Source organism: Acipenser ruthenus, chromosome 7 (genome assembly GCF_902713425.1).
Source record: "Acipenser ruthenus chromosome 7, fAciRut3.2 maternal haplotype, whole genome shotgun sequence".
Classification (NCBI taxonomy): Eukaryota; Metazoa; Chordata; class Actinopteri; order Acipenseriformes; family Acipenseridae; genus Acipenser; species Acipenser ruthenus.
The window spans coordinates 20,247,633-20,269,504 of record NC_081195.1 but is presented as its reverse complement, the minus strand read 5'-3'; the positions used below and the strand labels follow the sequence as shown (position 1 = coordinate 20,269,504).

General features: G+C 39.7%; 1 protein-coding gene across 1 annotated transcript in view; it reads right to left on the bottom strand.

The window, feature by feature from the left end:
• LOC117416148 (hexokinase-1-like) overlaps nt 1–21,872 on the bottom strand; it is a 47,093-nt gene that overhangs the window by 11,928 nt on the left and 13,293 nt on the right. The window contains exons 3-9 of the mRNA XM_034027216.3: nt 8,752–8,900; nt 6,578–6,697; nt 5,770–5,865; nt 4,983–5,082; nt 3,813–3,996; nt 1,314–1,469; nt 593–826 (exon numbers count right to left, since the gene is read on the bottom strand). Coding sequence (XP_033883107.1) covers nt 593–826; nt 1,314–1,469; nt 3,813–3,996; nt 4,983–5,082; nt 5,770–5,865; nt 6,578–6,697; nt 8,752–8,900 — 1,039 coding nt within the window. The remainder of the gene's footprint in view (nt 1–592; nt 827–1,313; nt 1,470–3,812; nt 3,997–4,982; nt 5,083–5,769; nt 5,866–6,577; nt 6,698–8,751; nt 8,901–21,872) is intronic.

The window sequence follows — 21,872 nt, the reverse complement described above, 5'->3', positions numbered from 1 at the left end:
AGTCTTTACTAACTGTGTTCTCAAAAGGAGCAGCTCGCCATTTATATGACAGACAGCCTTTCACCAAACACAAGTTTCAGGTTGCAGGGGTAACCTTTTATTAAGATTATGTTGGCTTATGTTGGCTGTTTAAGCTGGGGGCTATGTGGTACAGCCAGCTGATCCACTAGCCCTTCCCCTCTGGAGCCTGGGTTCCAGAATTACTGAAGCTGCATTTTTAATGGTCTCAAATAAGCATTATTCCATAATACATTGGAACATTACAATTCAGCATGATTGTTAGCTTGATAGCCCAGGACTGAGGATTAAGGTGTGCTTGCATCCAATTAATAATAACTATGTACTGTACAGTGCGTAGCCCCTTGATGTCCTGAAATCCACACCCCTCAAGCATGTATATTCAAACTTATGGATCCTATTTTGAAGAAAGTTCTAAAGTGGAAATTCACTAACCGGAATGAGAAAGTGTAGTTAAGACGTTCTGGGAACTTTGTTAAGAAGCTGGGCTTTTCAAAAGAGTTCAAAGCACTTTCCCAGGTCAGTAACTCAATATTCAAATTGGGCCTGAAAAACCCCAAAAAAGAATGCCTACTGTGGGTGCATCTTGTAGAGAGACCCGTCGATCCCGACGGTGGTACGCAGCCTGGGCACCCCCTTGTTGTCACGGAGACGACCGAGGATGCCCCCCAGTGTGGCAGCGATGAGGTTGGCGGAGCGGAAGGACACGATTGTGCACACGTGCTGCACAGCGATGCAGTCCTCGTGCGAAGGCTCCACACCCAGCCGGGCCAGGATATCTTTAGCTTTGGTCAGACCCTCTTTGTTTCTGAGAAGAAAAAAGAAAGGGAATGAATGCATTTGGAATGCGCTGGATTATACACATTTTAGAGTTGTAGCAACTAATAACAGTAAAGCTGGCTTGGAACTTTGTTTCTGGAAACTAGGGTTTCAAGCCACTGCATGGCACACCTGGGGAGACATGGAGTTTGATACAGCAAAGTTGCCTCAAAGTAGTTCTCCAGGTCTCCTGGTACCAGGTTTCAAGCCAATGTTCCTGAAAAAGCAGCTTTGTGTTCCCTCAGCTTAACAGCCAGCTGAAAGGTTGAGGGGGGGGGGGCGACATAAACTGGAATAAAATACAGTTAAAGTACATACAGCTTAAAAAATCTTTCCTAATATGTACAAACATCACTTTTAAAAAACGTGTATTTTTTCAATAGTACTTTTGTTCATCGCTATTAGTGAATCATTTTTTGTTGCCCTCTGAGGGTATATGAAACGCTTGAACACACAGAAGAAAGATTTCAGCTTACTTCTCTATAGCTGATATGTGTTTCGTTTCAAATGTCCCTTTGGTGAGAAGCTCGGGTGTGATCCTGCCCTCAAACAGCAGACCCTCTTTGGCCATCTTTACCAGGATGAGTCTCACGAGTTCCCCCATGTACATTCCACTGACCATCTTCTCGAACCTGGGCAAGACAAAGAAGAGCTAGTTAATGCTGTGCATTTATTTCAGCCATTACCAAAAGGTACTGCCAAGTGACTGCTCTGTGATGACAGCTGTATGAGCATTGCTGCCATTCATTCGTACATTCACACCATTGAGTTCCTTCTGTTCCAATCCTTCTGTTTTGTTACCTATACAGTAATGCTGTTCTGTTTCTAATTTTTCTTCTCTTTGTTGTAGAACCCTTTTATGGGTATGTTTGTAAACTCAATCTTACTCTCTTCAGAGTGCTCCAGAGTCTGGATTTCTGTTGGAGCACAGTTGCAGTTTCTAGATTAAACATGGCGGCATCAAACGAGGGCTGCAATATGGGTGCTAATAATTATAATATAATGACAGTAGGGGGAAAGAACGTTTTGCTGAATTAATCTTTTATTTATTTATTAATTTATTTTAAAAATATTATTAGTATTCATTTACAAATACCAACTGTGTTTTAAAATACCTAGTCATGTTGTTGATGCTGAATCACTAGGATTCTTTAAGAACCAACTTGACAAAGTTTTGAGATCAAACAGCTTCTAGAACCGGCCGAGCATAGATTGGCCCAATGTCCTTCCCTCATATGCAAATTTGTTCATAATAATAATTTCTTAATCACTGTTTGCTACATTCTACCATAGAGACAGAGCACAGGGTTAATTGTATTCTCTTTTATAACAAAAAATACATTCTAAATATAATATTTTAACCTGTTAAGCCACTAGGATGAGTCGAATCTAAACATTCGGGTGCCCGAACTAACCCCCACCCCCCCACACAGCACCCATCCCTACCCAGAATGACAGCTGCCATATTGTAACGCCATACTGGAAATCTACCAGTGCTCTAGGTGGTTACGAATGGCTAGAGTGCACTCTGACCCTCTGAGAGCGAGGTTATGAATGGCTAGAGTGCACTCTGACCCTCTGAGAGCGAGGTTACGAATTGCTAGTGTGCACTCTGACCCTCTGAGAGCGAGGTTACGAATGGCTAGTGTGCACTCTGACCCTCTGAGAGCGACGTTACGAATGCACCCTGTATGCACTTCTCCTGAAGAAACTCATGTACGCCTGGGAAGCCTCTTTCTTTTCTTCTACTTTGACGCTGTTGGTGTTACAATAACAAACCGTGATGTGTTTACCCTGGTGTGGCAGAGAGCGAAGGTATCTGAACTGTAAATCTCCCTCCCTCCCAGAAAAGGCACTGTGTACTGCTGGTTGTATGTGTTCCCCTCGACTGACGGACCTGATGGTCGGTGGAAACCAGAAGTCAGCCGTCTTGGGTAAAATGTGTAGCTGCAAGTACTCTCTAAACAAGTCCATTACAATCAGATATGGGTCAGGCAGCGATTGGATAAACCATGGCAACGGGCTGATTGCAGGGAGGAGTTTGGTGGTAAAAAGGGGATGCAGTTTCGTGAGTACAGCCTCTTACGGTGATGATACTGATGCGCTGGAGCGCTGTGTTTTTTGTTGTTTTGTTTGTATTCCAGAGGAGGAGTGAGCGACCCAGGTGCTGCAACCACAGAGCCAGCACAAAACCCTGAGCACCTTCCTTCACGGCACACGCACAGCACGGACACGAGCACCACTTTCCGCAGGACCTACAGAGCACAGTTTCGTGCACGGATTGTAGTTTTGGAGTGTCTTTTTGTTTTTGGGACTGCAACCCGCCGTATTGGCTTCCCCTATACCATCATTGGTATAGGGGTGACTGATTTATAATTTGTACTATTTAATAAATACGGATGTTCTTTCAACAACAGTTTTGGTCTCGACATTAACTTTGTACACCGCACCACTCACATCCTGTCACACCTGGTTACCATCATAAATGTAATGAGTCATATGAGTGGTACCCAGTACAGCAGTATCAGAAGACTATGCACTTCTCACAGACACTAAAACAGGCCTTACAATGATTTATTAAACCACTTTTCTATATTTTGCACAAAAACTTGCTGGAAGAACTTGGTAAATAAAAACCTGGCATTCAATATTCATTTTTTTCATACTTTACAAACTTCCTAATATTTGTATACATGTTTCCAAACAGCTTTTCATCAAAAAGAGCTAGCTGCCCAAAGTTGGATATGCCTAAATACCTTTCTCAAAGGAGCACGTGTATACAAAAGGTACTTTTGATAACATGCTAATTATTTAGATTTCAATCTTTGTTTATCATGATGTTAATTAGAGTATAGTTTCAGAGCACTGATACTTTCAAGTACAGTTATTTTCAATCTCATAATAAAACTGGCAGCAGTACAATGGTATGCAGGTTGCCCATACTGTATTGACCCTAAAGGTTACCAGTTACTCACAGCTGTTTCCCTGGGTTAAGGGATCCGCGGTCGATCTCTCTGTCGAACTCGGTGCGGATGTCTTCCAGTGAGCCGTCATCCCCAAATGATCCCCACTCAGTGTTGATGCACATCCTCCCCTCATCCCCTTCCACCAGGTCAATGTGCCTCATCTCCTCCATGTAACACGCATTGGTACCCGTACCTGAAGGGATTGATAAGCACTGGGTTAAGACAAATCCTCTTTCATACAGTAACCACAACTTGGGTATGAAATGCCTTATAACTGAAACCCCCACAATGACTGTCTGACTCTCTGTTGATCAGTAGGCTTGCTTGTAGCACCAACACTATCCTTCACTGTATTACAAACCTGTTCTGTAGCTCACTGCAGCTCTTCACTTTCCTCCCCCTGGTCGCTATCCTACTCCAGATTCCTCTACTCTCCTCCTGCATGCTGCTAAACTGCTCTACACTATTCCCCCTTTTCCGTTTCAATCTAACCACTGCCCATTCCCTGTCTGGTTCACCCATCCCTCTATGTATCTAGTGGGGTCACATGCAACTCCACCTGGGAGTCTACAAACTGCTCAAACTCCTTGATTGCCCACTGCTGGTCTAGCTGCTCTGTCAGACTAGCTATCAGAGCTTTGTATTTGTATTCTGCTCTGCAGCTATTGCATAACCTACCAAGCTGTTCCCTCTGTACAAAGACCTGCTAACTGCACCAAATTAGCTCCTAATTCTTTAGCAGGATCACTACCTTTATTATGCTCAATGTTGGTCCGGAAGTCCAAAGAGAGTAAACTTGTACTGCAAATTACAATAGGCTTATACAGGACGAGCCACGGTGTCATTAAACCAATAACAGTATCACTAAATGACCAGACTAAATAATTAATAAAATAAACGTAGTGGCTACCATATGTCAGATTTATGAATAAAAACATGAAAATAATTGATACTGTGTTGGAAGGTTTATTGCCGCAATATGTTAAACAAATATTCTCTGTTGTGATTCTGACCCTTGTGGATGAGGTTATATGTATTATATATATCCAAGTGGAATTTGCTGAAAATCTCATTGGAATAATGTTTGAAATACAAGCTCTTTATTCCCAGAATAACAGTAATAGCAAATATAAACACACACACAGTACACACAGTTATGGAACACTAACAGATATTCACCTATAATGACGCCTACTTCACAGCGCTGGTCATCGAATCCACAAGTCATCATTGTTCCAACTGTATCATTCACGACAGCCATTATATCAGCTTCATAATCCTTTAAAATAAAATGAGATGACAATTAACCCTCCTCTTCTCTTTCTCTATGGTATAATGTAGCAAACGGTGATTAAGGAATTATAATTAGGAACATAAGAACATTTACGAATGAAAGAAGGCCATTCGGCCAATCTGTGCCCGCCTGGTCCCAGCAGCTGATTGATCTCAAAACTTTGTCAAGTTGGGTCTTAAAGAATCCCACTGACTCAACATCAACAACATGACTAGGTAAGCTCTTCCATACCCTCACCACTGTGTGTGTGAAGAAGTGTCTCCTACCTTCTGTTCTTAGTCTATCTCCACTTAATTTCCAAATGTGTCCTCTGATCCTAGTTTCTGTGTTTTGCCTAAAATATTGGTTAGGGTTAACTTTTAAGATTTTAAAGTTTCAAATCAAGTCCCCCCTAATTATTTGTTGTCCCAGGCTAAATAGAGTCAGCTCTCAGCCTGTCTTCATAGCTCATTCTTAAACCCTGGGATTAGTCAGATTGCTCTTCATTGGCCTCCCTTCTGTGCCAAAATGTCCTTTTTGTACTGTGGTGACCAGAATTGGACTAGTGTATTATACAACATCATTATACCCTCCTTTGATTTGATTGCTTCCTAATTAAGCAATAATAAAAGGAATTACAGATAAGACAACAGACCAGTGAGCAGGCCTAAAAACAAAAGAAAGAGAACATACCCCTCGCTTCTTAATGGCCTTGTTCAGCAGCTTCACCACATCCATTCCCTCAACACCACTTGCTTTAAACCGTTTTGTCCACGTTAACAAAACACCCTGCAACACACAAACAAGGAGAACATAGGTAGAACACCTTTTTTATACAAGAAAATGCATAAATAAACTCGTACTTTACAGCTACATCCTTGTGTGTTCTAGCAAATATACAGTATGCGGTTTCAATTAAACTGTGTTTGATAGAAATACACTGCCTGGCCACTTTATTAGGATCTGTACTTAATATCGTGTTGGGCCACGGCTTGCCCCGATCACAGCCTTGACATGATGTGGCACAGACTCCACAAGGGGCTGGAAGGTGTTAAGCCATTCCGCAATTGGTGCAGAGAGCCGAGGATCACGATGATGAATGCCTCATTCAAGTTCATCCCAAGCATACTCAATTGAATTGAGATCTGGGAATTGAGGTGGCCATGGTGTCATGCTCCTCAAAGCGTTTGTGCACAATCCTGGCACGGTGGATGGTTGCATTATAGTCCTGAAAGCAGCCATTGCCATCAGGGTACAACATTATTGGGTGGACTTGATCCGCTACAATGCTTAAGTAAACTACAGCATTGCGTTCGACTTCCAGAGTAATCAGGGGAACCAGGATATATCAGAACATGCCCGGGTAGACAGGTCCTAATAATGTGGCCAAGCAGTGTATGTAGCAATATCTAAGTGATTTTGCTAAGAGTTTCTTCAGTGTACACTGTTTGAAACACTTTACTTTTTTAAACGATACACTGGGAAAAACATTCTATATTACCTCATCCAATTTGGTTTGACTGCAGGGGAAAGAGAAGGTAAACCCAACCGGCAGCTTCTTGTCTTTGATTTTCTGTTTCTCCATAAAATCTCCTAGGCATTCGGCCACATGGTCAAACAGCTGCAGAGAAATCACACCAGATCACAAGCATTCGTATTTTCATATATATTCAGGAACGTGTGCATTAAAAGGTCATGCAGCAGATTTGCTGTTAGAGTGTATTTGCTTGAAGAATATTTACCTACTACCTGTGAAATAAATCGCATGATATGGTGTGTAAATCTAAAGAAAATAAAAATCAGAAATCTATTTTCCGCAATAACTGTTTTTAATGTTCATTTTTTTTCTCTGTATTTACATGCATAATATTTGAAGGAACCTCTACTGCTAAAAGTACAAAATCTTCACTGGAATGTAGACAAACTGGACTGTCAGCAAGGTCCGGTTAAGCAGAGTGTGCAGAAATAAAGGCTGTGTAACTAACTGCGTGGCTCAGAGCAATAATTTTTCCGCTCACTCAGACCACTGATGAAATCTGCTCTGTAGCGCTCTGAGCTGCTCAGGAGGAGTAGAACTGAGAATGCCGTTAAGTGGGCTCTTTCACTGAGCTGGTCTGAGCTCGGTTACTTAACACACCCACACAATCACTGAGGAATTTTCTTGTGAACTCTAATGATTGTGGGGCTCTGTAGCTTGTAATGTTGTGACAGAGATAAATTGTTCTGTATTGAGAATTCCTCAGCATTAGCATATTTCAGTAAACTATGAGCTTTTAATATCCAGAGAACATCAATAATGCACCGCTCCCTTTCTCTTTAATTAGTCCAGATATGCAGTATTACAAAACTCATTGACAGCAGAGATTTATCTTTCCCTACACATGGCTGACCATTCCTCATTCCCTGGCGGTTGCTTCTTAAAAGTGAATAAATACAATCAGAAAACAACTCGGAAATGCAGCAGTTCTGTATATTAACTATAAGCCACTAGTATTATGTTACACTGACATGATCATCATTTTTTGTTAATGGTTAGTTTAAAGAATACCATCATATGCTGATAAAAAAGGTATAACAAAATAAAACATAAAACTGAATAAAACTGAAAGAGTACTCAATCAAGTGAGACTGAACTTTATCCATTGTCCTATATAAAGAATTCCTATATAAAGAAAACACTGTTTCTGAGAGCTTAGTACAATGAGCTATCGGTCCATGTAGGAAAAAGACCAGACATGCAGGTATCCGCTTGAGCTTACCAGGTGCCTGGCCTGAAGGGGGCATTGTAGCAAGGTATGGTAACTCAGTCCGTGACAATTGTGCTCTCCTAACTCATAGGAGCACCAGAGCCAATGCAAAGCCCTCTGGAATCCCGAGCGAAGACTACACAATGTCCTGAAGCAAACTTGCGCTGCCTGTATGGCTCTCCCTGCACACAACGTGTGCCTTTACCAGGTGAAGCTCTCATACAGCACACAACACATTGGTTCAGGAGAGTTGTACCTTCCCTTCTGATTATCAATTAATCAACTGAACAAGGCTCCGGAACACCAAAAGTATCTAAATCTAAAAATAACATCAAAAAGGGGTCGGACTCATACCTTAAAGGTTTTGGTATTGCTGTAAGCCTCCGAATGGCTCAGCGGCCCAGACTGTAGATCAGGGCTCATGTCTTGTTTTTTTTTTTTTTTAACAGTGGTTAGGAATCTTAGTGTCTTTTATTTTAATCCCTTTTCGCACATAAAGTAAAATAAGATTTTTTGTTAGTTTGGCTTGGGAGTCATTGTATATTTTTATTTAATTGGCCTTAAGTTTAGAGAAATGGAAATGAGGAGTTATATTAACAAGTCATAATATTAGGTTTAATATTTAAACAGAAGTTATTGTACATTTGTTACAGTAAAGATAAAATACAGAGTGATTGGTTTTTGCATAGAAGCGTTGCAGATGTGTTCAGTTTGTCTGCTACTCATGAATGTCCCCCGAGTCTTTTTTAGTGGACGATTAGATTATTTGCACTTTAACAGGCCAGTGTTTTTGTTCTGGATATTCCTGTCTGCCTTGTAACCAACTGGTGATTAACCTCAGTACTGATTATATAAATGTGCATCATCTCTTTACGTCATTACCCTGTACACCCATGCATACGATATGGGAATTGGAAAGGAGGTGTACCCGTGTTCCACTGCCATGCATGATGTCCTCTGGAGTGTCGTAGATTTGGCTTTCCATTTGAACCGTCTGCTTCTTCTCGTGAGAAACCTTCACCCGTAAAATTCGAAAGTTGGATCCTCCCAGATCCAATGCAATAAAATCTCCCTTTTCTGGAAAAAAACAAAGAATAAACTCATAAATAAAATATACATACCGGTATTATATTAACCCGCCTGCCAAATAAAAAGCCAAGGAAGGCTATCAGTAAGTCACCTTTGATCAGATCATCTCAAAATCTAATCAGCACACGCTTCTATGAAGGGTCATCAACAAATCAAATTTGAAAGAAATCCATTCCTCCGTTTTGGACCACTTGTGGTACTGCACTACAGGGATTGTGCAAACATTGGGAGACTGACAAGTTGCCATTAACACAAGCAATCAGATCTCTGACACTGCTACCATATGAACTAGTGTAGATATTCACCTGATTGTAAGCATGTTCATGCGTGATTGGTTCTCAATAATTGTGGCATTGTTTTATGTTGTGTAATTAACATGTTTTTAAACAAGCATGTTTTAGTTAATACTAATAAACAACTAATAGTCACTTTATAAAGGTCAACACAACACAACGACATAACAGCGAGTCCAAAACCGCGCCGACATTGCAGCAATGTTGTGTTGCAGCGCCAGGATATACTGGTATTTTTTTAATAACAATACAAAATATTGTTAATATAAAGTGACTGTTATTTATTTTGAATTAATGCTTGATGTGTCAAGAAACATTTTGCCTGGGCAAGCGCGAATACGTTAAAAGCATTGCGAGTGCGCTGTTAAAGTGCTCGACGGGCTCCAGAAATGGCTCCACTGTTTACTAACTCCGCCCACTTGTGACATAAGTTTCTTATCCTTCTTTATAGTCCTAGGGGACCGAAACAAGGACATGACGTGTTTGGATTTTTTTTTTTATGTATATTTTGTACAGATTTGTTTTTTTAAATAAAGAGTTTAACTTTATATTGTATATTGTCCTTGCTTCCCTGCCCTGTCGTTTATACATATTGTGGCGGAGGCGGACAAAAGAAACACACCAAAGGCAGTTTTGGGGCCAAAATAGCGGAAACAAGAACCACTGTTTATTTCTTCCTTGAGAAATGGATGCTCTGAGAAATGGGATGGGGGGCTGCTAGTAAACAAAGAGAAAACATACGCACATCCAAAGTCTTTCAAGATGCAGGGTAGAAAGATTTTAAAGTTAAACAAACATAGTACCCACACACTTATATATTATGCTCCAAAGTGTTTATATGTTTTATTATACCCAAGATCAACGTTTCGATCTGCAAGAGATCTTCCTCAAACCTGGTATGCAACTGCCTTACAATACAGAGTCTCACTGACACTGCTAAGTCATATTAAAACCTGCATACTGAGGGGGGCGGGGGGAGTTCCTGGTAAGTGACGTTTGTGAACTTTGCAGAGACTTCTGGGAATTGAATTGTAGTTCGGTGCGGTGATGTCGTAGCGCTGTTATGTGCAGTCGCTGTAATGATAGGCGCTGTGATGTCTGCGCGGTCTTGGATTGCGGTGATGTTGTGATATAGCATATTTCTGATAACCTCTAACCATTTAGACAAACGTATTAACACCCTGTGAACAGGATGGCTAGTGGTGACGTCAGACCAGGAAGGATAATGGACACAGACAGGACTGAAGTAAATGAAAGCGCTGATGCCTATATTTATTGTAAAATAAAAGGTTTAAACAAACAAAACAAAAGGCATGTTGGCCAAAAGAAACAAACAAACCCTGACAAACACTATAACAAGTAGCGGTCTGGTGCTTTCTTCTTTTTAACCCCTCTCTTTACTCCCATTCTCCACTCTAAACACCCAACCCAGAGTGATTCGTGCATCTATATATACAGCTGTGCCGGGATTCAATTGCTAATTAATCATTCACTTGAATCCCAGCAAATGAACTAATTTGTGCCATTCCTGTGCTCACATTCTACTACATATTTTAATCTGCACGTGAAGTGATTGTGCAATCTCTGTGCCTAAATACAAATATACAGTTTACATCACTCGTGCTACCTATCCCACATTATATCCCGTGCACCACTATATATATATATATATATATATATATATATATATATATACCAACAATAACACACCACATACAACATAAAACACAAAATCAGCACAGGGGCGGAGCACCCCTGCCACACACCCGTAGCAAGAATCTATTTTTTAAAATGTGAGTGCAGCATTTGAAAGTCTTGCTCATTCAAACCTTTTAAAATAGCTCTCTATTACATTTTAGGCAACGTCACACAGCTTAAGCAGTTAGTACATCGCTATAAAAAGATACTTCATTTCATTGTTTTATTGACAAGGAAGACCTCTTCACTGCCAACATATGGTTCTGATTACAACAATAAGAAGCCGAGTTCTCTTTATAGTGATCTGGCCTTCTTGTTGGCAGCAGCATGTATCCTTTAATACCAGCCATTTATAACAACTTGACATTCAAACCGTGATGTCCATGCAGCAAGCGTTGTTACTACTACATAGCAACCCGCTATCAAGATCTAGCCACAGCAACCCATTTGTTTCCCTTCAGTGCCTCTCAGGAATAACTATGAGTAAACATTAAACCAGATGACTTCCACTCAAAAAATATGCGTTTCAATTACCCCTGATCAAGCACTTAAAAACTCTTCATTACTGGGCAATCATTAACTTTTACCTTCATAAGCACAGTAATGACTTTATGTGACAAGTAGCACATTTAAAAAATCACAGAGAACAAGCAACTATTCTTTCATTCAGATATTGGCTGTTTAAAAAAAAAAAAAAAATAATTTACTCGTTTTTTCTACCCTGAAATGCCCAATTTTAATGTCGCCTAACCCGTGCAACACACGTACCAATCTGGAGGACTGAATGTCAATGGGTGAGCCAATTCTCTTCACACAATCAACATAAGCAATGGATGTCACCAGGGTACAGATCCCTAAAGGCAAGGTCACAGCCTGGGAAAGTGGTTGGAGCTCGATGAGGTCCCATTTGATTCCCTACCATAACCTCACTGCAGTGCAAAGGCCAGTGCAGCGCGGTGAGTCCCCAGCAGTGCAGTGGGATGAGAACCATGCAGTGCGGTGGGTCCCCAGCAGTGCAGTGGGATGAGAACCATGCAGTGCGGTGGGTCCCCAGCAGTGCAGTGGGATGAGAACCATGCAGTGCGGTGGGTCCCCAGCAGTTCAGTGGGATGAGAACCATGCACTGCGGTGGGTCCCCAGATGTGAACCATGCCTGGATGACTCTCCCTGAACCCAAAATGGCAGTGCTTTTACTAGATGAGCCACTGGGGACAATTGGGACCCCAATGAAAATGATGGAAAAAAAGTATGGCATGTCAACAGATGTGTGTACATGCTTCAGTTTAGTTTACTACTATCATTCACTAAACCTTTACAGAGGGTATCAGTTTGGCACAGTCAATTAGTATAAATGGCACATTTTAGTTTACTGTACTTTGCATCGACATTTAAGTGGAAGCCTTAGTAAAAGTGTAGGATTACATATATTCTATAGTAGACATAGAGTACAGTACGTGAACATTTAGACCAGTGGTGCACAACTTTTTTGCTGGCCGGGCCAGATTCAAAACTTAACTCACTTCTGAGGGCCACTAATACAGTAATTAGGTTTGTTATTTATTTTTCTGAATACGACTGTACTCAGAATCAGTCAAAGATAGTTTTGTTGTATAACACAGGAGACCAAAATATAAATGTTTATTAACAGGTTAATTTATTTTAAGCGTTTACCTGTCATTTTTGCAAAGATGTACACCCTGAAGAACCAATGCACGCACTATGAATGTAAAAATCAAACTTCAGGCATGAACCAATCACGATGGGGAGTTCTACGTTTAGCTTCTGCCTCCGTTGCTAAGGAAGTGGCAGGTGTGTATATTTGAACACAGAAAGTAGACTTATTTATTGGTGTTATTATACGAGTAAAGCCGCTGTTCTGTAAAACTGGTAAATAAAATTATTTTGTGGAAAATTATATTTTAAAAAGATCAAGTATTGTGGGCCACAGAATGCCTCTCTGTGGGCCATATGTGGCCCGCGGGCCGTATGTTGTGCACCACTGATTTAGACAAAGAACATACATGTGAAATCTAAGCATTTTTGAGATTCATTTATTTTCAAATTTAAAAACTCGAAACAGATATACACTAGATAGCATATCAATTCAATTGTATTCTAATCTAAGAAACATGTTACCAATACAGAATTGCTGTTGGCACAATAAATGAAACACTATTTTCCTGGAAGCAATAATATTTGTCTAAATGCTCTTGTGCTGACAGAAGGATATACAGATAGATATGCAATGGGATGCCATCATCGTGCCAACTGACAACATCAATCAAGCTTTGTCATGATGAAATAGCTAGCAGTTTAAGTCTGTGAGATCACAACTACAGGACCCCCTTCCAACATGTGATGATGGAATGTGAAGCAGGTGAAATCGATTGCAGAGTGATTGCAATGCATACCACAAACATCTTCATGTCGTGCCTGCTTTACAGTGATTGTATGCATTAACATGAAAAGGCTGCAGATGGCCACACTTGACGGATACTGCCTGACATACTCTCCTTAGAATTCCCCTAGGCCCTATTCATACACATGTTAAAGATGGTGTATGAACACACTTTTAACACTCTCTTGAAGTGTTGCGCAAAGGTTTAATGAACACGAAACATGATTTAATTAATCAAAATTATCTCTTTTTTTTTTTTATAAATTTAGTCGTTGCCAATTATTTTTATTATTTTCTCCCAATTTAGAATAGCCAATTATTTTTTAAGCTCAGCTCACCGCTACCACCCCTATGCTGACTCAGGAGGGTGAAGACGAACACACACTGTCCTCCGAAGCGTGTGCCGTCAGCCGACCGCTTTTCTTCACACTGTGGACTCACCATGCAGCCACCCAAGAGCTACAGCGTCGGAGGACAACGCAGCTCTCGGGCAGCTTACAGGCAAGCCTGCAGGTGCCCGGCCAGACTACAGGGGTCGCTGGTGCGCGCTGAGCCGAGGACACCCTGGCCGACCTAACCCTCCCTCCCCTCGGGCGGCACTCGGCCAATTGTGCGCCGCCCCCTAGGGGCTCCCATCCACGGTCGGCTGTGGAATAGTCTGGACTCGAACTCGCGACAGACTATAGAGTGCATCCTGCACTCCACGTGGAGCGCCTTTACTGGATGCGCCACTCGGGAGCCCTCTCAAAATTATCTTTAAAAAACAGTGCAGAACAAAACATTCTTCAAATTAAATTACATGAATAGTGTTCCTTTGACCGTGTCTCACGTAACATGCATGTGATGTTCATGAAAACTGAGTTTTACCTAACACTGCAGTGTCTCATGGGGTAGAGACACACCTATAAACTGTGAGATATGATTGGGCAAATCTGATTCAGATCCAGGCTTCAGCTCCTCTAATCCAGTAACGTGCATAACCCTGGCTCTTGCTCTCTCTGTGCTGGCAAATACAACTTTGCAAACATCCTCCTACTTTTTTTGCCAGTTTTTTTATATTCTCTTTTTTCAGATTGCATGTACAATTTGTTTGAAATTCCCCTAAAAAAGTGCATATGGCGGACATGAGTTTGTTTAATTTTATATCAATGGTATTCTATTTAGGGATAAACTGGCATTTCTAATTTTGACCCTTATAACCTATATGATTATTTTGGTGATGTTATTGTTTTATAGCGATATATAGAGGATACACAGTCAGGAGCAGTGATTATGAAAAAGTTATTCCACGCTAGATATCTCAACACTTGTTGTATAACATTATATATATATATATATATATATATATATATATATATATATATATATATATATATATATATATATATATATATATATATATATACACAGACGTGCTCAAATTTGTTGGTACCCTTACAGCTCATTGAAATAATGCTTCATTCCTCCTGAAAAATGATGAAATTAAAAGCTATTTTATCATGTATACTTGCATGCCTTTGGTATGTCATAGAATAAAGCAAAGAAGCTGTGAAAAGAGATGTATTATTGCTTATTCTACAAAAGATATTCTAAAATGGCCTGGACACATTTGTTGGTACCCCTTAGAAAAGATAATAAATAATTGGATTATAGTGATATTTCAAACTAATTAGTTTCTTTAATTAGTATCACACATGTCTCCAATCTTGTAATCAGTCATTCAGCCTATTTAAATGGAGAAAAGTAGTCACTGTGCTGTTTGGTATCATTGTGTGCACCACACTGAACATGGACCAGAGAAAGCAAAGGAGAGAGTTGTCTGAGGAGATCAGAAAGAAAATAATAGACAAGCATGGTAAAGGTAAAGGCTACAAGACCATCTCCAAGCAGCTTGATGTTCCTGTGACAACAGTTGCAAATATTATTAAGAAGTTTAAGGTCCATGGAACTGTAGCCAACCTCCCTGGGCGCGGCCGCAAGAGGAAAATCGACCCCAGAGTGAACAGAAGGATAGTGCGAATGGTAGAAAAAGACCCAAGGATAACTGCCAAAGAGATACAAGCTGAACTCCAAGGTGAAGGTACGTCAGTTTCTGATCGCACCATCCGTTGCTTTTTGAGCGAAAGTGGGCTCCATGGAAGAAGACCCAGGAGGACTCCACTTTTGAAAGAAAAACATAAAAAAGCCAGACTGGAATTTGCTAAAATGCATATTGACAAGCCACAATCCTTCTGGGAGAATGTCCTTTGGACAGATGAGTCAAAACTGGACTTTTTCGGCAAGTCACATCAGCTCTATGTTCACAGACAAAAAAATGAAGCTTTCAAAGAAAAGAACACCATACCTACAGTGAAACATGGAGGAGGCTTGGTTATGTTTTGGGGCTGCTTTGCTGCGCCTGGCACAGGGTGCCTTGAATCTGTGCAGGGCACAATGAAATCTCAAGACTATCAAGGCATTCTGGAGCGAAACGTACTGCCCAGTGTCAGAAAGCTCTGTCTCAGTTGCAGGTCATGGGTCCTCCAACAGGATAATGACTCAAAACACACAGCTAAAAGCACCCAAGAATGGATAAGAACAAAACATTGGGCTATTCTGAAGTGGCCTTCTATGAGTCCTGATCTGAATCCTATCGAACATCTATGGAAAGAGCTGAAACTTGCAGTCTGGAGAAGGCACCCATCAAACCTGAGACAGCTGGAGCAGTTTGCTCAGGAAGAGTGGGCCAAACTACCTGTTAACAGGTGCAGAAGTCTCATTGAGAGCTACAGAAAACGTTTGATTGCAGTGATTGCCTCTAAAGGTTGTGCAACAAAATATTAGGTTAGCGGTCCCATCATTTTTGTCCATGCCATTTTCATTTGTTTTCTTATTTACAATATTATGTTGAATAAAAAATCAAAAGCAAAGTCTGATTTCTATTAAATATGGAATAAACAATGGTGGATGCCAATTACTTTTGTCAGTTTCAAGTTATTTCAGAGAAAATTGTGCATTCTTCGTTTTTTGTGGAGGGGTACCAAAAAATTTGAGCACGTCTGTATATATATATATATATATATATATATATATATATATATAGTATATTAGGGCTGCTCCGATTAATAGATTAAACCGATTAATCAACTAATTAACAGATCAAAATGTTAATCGATTTTACAATAATATTGCTGAAATAAATAATTGTAGACATCTATTTCTTGTAATTTTTTTTCCTTATCCACAAAAGCAAAACTTTTGCTACAAAAGATTTTTCCTATAATTATTTGTTTTTGGGAAATTTCTAGAAATTATACATTTCCATTGGGCTATGTAAACTGACTACAACTGTATGTATATATATATATATATATATAGATAGATAGATAATTATTTATTTATTTATTCATTTAATAATGTTTTATTTGTCACATCATTTTGGATCCAAAACAATTAATTAATTCTGTTAAAAAAAAAGCGATACTGCTGCAAAGATGTTTACATTCACAACTCAAAATAACAAGTGACTAAAATCTCGTCTTTTCATTAATGATTAATTCATGTCGCCATGATCGATTACATATTAATTGTAAAACCATATTCTTTCTTACAGCCGGCATATTGTCTATATCCTGTAGGCCAAGTCACTTGATACTCACTTTAATTCTGCTGTGTCTCCTGCATCAATATGGTTTTGTGACCCTGTTGTTCTTTCTTGTCATATAATCCAAGAGTGGTTCATTGATTGCAGTGTGAACACAGCTTTACCATATGGCAGAGCAACTGTCTCCTAACCTGTCTCTTCCAGTGTCTCCTGAATGTTCTTGACCACTGATGCAATTGAAAAACATTTCCTTGACAACAAAAAAATGGCACCCATTTGTAACTATTTTTGCTGGTTGCAAGAAGCTGCTAACGACAATTTTACTTCACAAATATAAGAGTACCTCATTGTAAACCTATAGGATGGTTTGACAGGGAGGACCCTGTCACTGGTTCTTGCGCGGATGTGTGCAGCTGTGACGCGTAACAGGAGATGTATTGCTAGGCAACCAATTGAGTCGGTAGGCTCGCCCGATGCTGAGCTGATCAGGAGGTCAGGATTGGCCCGGGGAGGCTGCGCGCAGCTCAAAAAACATCTGTGCCACAGCTCATGGCAGCAGCACCATCATGCTACACAGACGGGCGCTTTGTTTACAGCACTTGTGTTCATTAAATCTGCGTGCCTGTGCGGCATGTTAACACTCAATGCTCTGTGTCTGACTGAATTATTATTCAGTGACGACCCACGCACATAACACTTCTCCGTTACAGGTGGTTTTATTCAATCAAGTTCAGATTAAGTTGCACATTACCCCACGATAGATGCCCTCTAAAGCTAACATCTGGAAACTAGATTTAAATTTCTACCAACCTAAAGCGTTCCAGTTCCAGTTTAATCCAAAATAATCTTAAATAGCATTATTTGTAGATAACCAATTATCTTGCAGTTATGAGCTAAGACATTAATGCTTTAATATATCCTTTAGAGCAGTCAGTCATTACGGTAAATGACCACAGCACTTCAGAATCCTGAAACATTAACCCACATATCATAGAGTACAATAAAACAATACAAATATATAAAAAATGCATAGTAACCCAATGTCCAGCTCATACGTGCATTAACTACATCCACAGCAGGCATTCCTGCATCGTATAGTAATTGACTTTGTTTTAACTGGTTAATTATCAAGCAGGAAGGCCCTCTGCCTTGGATACTAATGCTAAGTAATTTACTAGATAACTTCCTGAGAAAATGCTGGCACCGTGCCAAACTGTAGCAAGCGACTTTGCCAACTTTTATGAGCGCTAAATAATCAAGCATCTAAAGAAAACGATTCTACTGTTTTTAGTGTAGAGAAAGCTCCCACATAGTTTTAATTGCTGCACCAAACACAGTAACTCTGAATCATTCAAATAAACCAAACTGGAATTAGGTAATGGAGACCAGCGCAGATTCTGAGAGGCCTGAATACCAAAGGCTAATTGCCATAAAGAAAAACACAATTTAAAAGAACTCAGCACATCTTTGGGATACTAGACGTGGGTGCTCAACTGAGCGTGATACAGAACATACAGGATGACACATTACTGTAAAGTAAAAACAAGCTTTGGATTCAAAACAGTAAAGAGACTAGACTAAGACTCTAAACAGGAGTGGCTAATTACTGACATGGTTGCCAACATTGTGAAATGCAGAGTAGGCCTCAAAGGAAGAGATTTGGTGCAGTGTTTCTGTATGTTTGAGAATTCAGGAACAGTTCTGCCTATAGTATAGGTTTAATCGCTGTTCTCTGAACCAAAGCAAAGCACTCTTGCTAGGGACGATGGAGACTATGAGTACATCAGTAATTGACTTGTGTTAAAACCCTGCCAGAGATATGAATAGGGCTTCTGATTTTCGGTTTTAACCGATAAAACCTGATAAAACACCCCCGATACAAAAATAAATAAATCGGTGGATAGCCAATAAACATCGGAAAACACAGTAAAAACTGTGGAAATGGTTAATCTATTCATGTTGACTTTACCCTTTTCACATTAAAAAAAATAAAACTTACTTCAAAAATAATAATAAATACATTTCCCAGTGCTGCTGGGCAATGTCACGCCTTCCTGATTTGCATCTATCATTGATTAGTTTTGAATACTTTAAACCCGCCCCAACTACTGAGTGACAGCACATTCCTACATTTCTATTGGAGACTCTGCTTGCGAGATTTAAAACGAGATTACAATCAGGATGGAGGCTTGTTAGCGGGATTTAAAACGGGATTTAAAACTGTATTACAGTTAAGATACGTTAAAACAGAATTGTGGCGAAATGTACAAAAATGCCTACACACAAAACCCCCAGTGCCCGTGACCATAGGGATTTCGTTGTGGAAGACAGCAAAGGAAAGAAGGTACAACTTAAGTGTGCAAGTACTGTCGAGTTACTACTATACATATTTTGACACAAAAAAAACGCTCAAGCATTTTGGAAAGTAACTGAAAACACTAATTTCATACAGTATATCAAAAACGAAAGCCCCCCCAAAAAAAAGATTTACATAAAACTGGAAAATAGCTAAAAATGAGCACCGAAAAATACAATTACTAAAACCCGAAAAACAGAAGCCCTAGATATGAAGCTACAGTGAACGCTTCATAACGCTTCATGTTACAATGTGATGTTTCGTGATGTGATACTTTGTACTGTGATATTTTTTAACATTTGTAAGTCACCCTGGATAAGGTTGTTTGCTAATAAATAAATAAATAAATAATAGGCAGATTCTGCAGGACGAACCAGGTGCAATAAGAAATGTGATTCTACAGATTCAAAATGTCAGTTGGAGGTGAAGAGCCCTGGTTATCGGTATTACCTGTGCAAACAAGGAAGTTCAATATTAGGGGGGCTGCAGAAACTTGTTACTCGTACTCGGAACTGTCTTTAAAAAGTATTTATTGGCAGGTATTCAATAAATCCATTCATTAACGTGTTGAAGCTGTAAACTGACAACGGAAAGTCAGTTTATGACCTCGATACACCAGTACAGCAGCAAATTGTCACCGTCCCAGATGAGAGGAAAATATTCTCCCAATCTGCTTTTAAACCACTCAATGCAGATATTAATTTCCATTGATTGGTACTCAATTGTAAACGAATTGATTTATTGAATGTCCGTCCACCCTGACCACCTTGTGCTTCACATTCAGGTTTTATATGAGCCCCTTTCTTAATATCCTTCTGTAACAGGGCGAGGAGCCCTGTACATGTGTTTGTTTGTTTTATTTTTAGAACGGGGTCTCCCCCTCTGCCCCTGTGTTATTTTGTATTTGTTTTGTATTATTATTATTATTATCGTTATGATTTATTTATAAAGGACGGCGAATTGCCAAGTGTGTTGTGGGTTTGAATGCGTGTTGTGTGATTTAAAAATACAATGTTTTCTTTGTTATTGTTTGGATGTGTTCTGGCAGATGCGATGGTAGCAGCTTGTATCTGCCAGACATCTCGTGAGAATGTGGCTGGTGCCGTTTATTGAATTATTGTTTAAGTGTTTTATAATTATTTTTTTTAAGTCACCTGCATATAAACCTGCAGCGCTCTCAGTTCGAGGTGGGTGTGTTAGGAGCGAGAGCGGAGAAAGCAAGAGAGAAACGAAACTTTAAAAAACATATAGGATCAGTGAAGGCTACTGCCCAATCTGACCTGTATTATTTATTATTTTGTGTTCGTGATTTTGCTTTGTTTAAACCTTTTATTTTGCTCTGTGAGCACAGTCTTTTTGTTTAAATATTTAATTTTTTTTTGTATTTGAATAAACGGCGCCCAGTGTCTTCTTTTTGAACTGCAGTACTTCCCTGGTGTCAGTGTTTCCTTTCCTGCTTCTGACCTGACATCACCGCACAGCCACCCTGTCACACCTTCATAATTAACCTTGTGTTAAATGTTGTCCTTCTTGATACATTTTCCTCTAATCTTCACTGTCATGACTATTTTAAATAAGTGCAGTTGTCAGCCATTGCAAAATGCTTTGAGGAAAATACTATACTGTACTGTTTGTTAATTTTAATATACTGTATTGCTTCAAATTTAATATGCAGCCCAAATGTCACTCAATTGTGCATATAAGAAATGACATATGGAGGCAGTTTGCGGCCGTATGCTGTCACACAGAGCATTACAGTTATGCACTGCTTCTCATTTCCAGTCGTGATTACTCACACCTGTTTATCTTCCTTTTTGTACACTGTGGTATTGCTTGGCATGTCAAAAAATACGGGGGTCTGATCAGCATTTCCAATCTGTCCAAGCTAGTACTGTTGTTAGAACTGAGCCTAATAATGAAACGCTGAAATTGGAATATTCCTCAGGAAGTTATGTGAAAATGGCTGCTTGTATGTCATGGATGATTCGAGAGCAGGCAGTGATATTTTTGTTTGTCTTTTCTTGGCAGCCAGTCACGTTGTTGTTTGTGTACTCAGGTATTCACATCTTTTGTTGTCAATTTTAATACATGCATCACAATACTCGAATTTAAGATGCAGGCCATTTTTGAGAAGAAGATTTTTTTTTAAAAAGTGCATCTTAAATTCGAGGGAATATGGTAACCTCTGACCAAGGTTGGCTTCTGCCTGCAGCAATTTCATAAACATGAATATTACAGCACTAGGGATGAGTTTAAAGCTGGTCACTGTAATACTGAAAAGTACAGGTGTGCAAGAAGCTGAAGCAGGAATCCTGAAACAGAGTGGAACTGGGTGTACACAGGAACCCAGAGACCTCAAGGACTGATTCAATATGCAAGGGGAAATGCAGATTTTTCTTTTTTTTTTTTTAGCTCTCATCTGGGTATAATGTTTCTCATAACCCTTCTATGAACATCTGCACCCCATATACAGCTGAAAGATGAGGGGCACTGGCTACAGTCAGACACTTTGTCATCAACAAACAACAATATTTCAGTCTCTCACAAGCAGAGACTGACAACTAATTGTTTTCATTTTTTTTCAGTTTGAGGCTACTGATATTTAATTGTTTATACAGTTAAACTGTTTAAT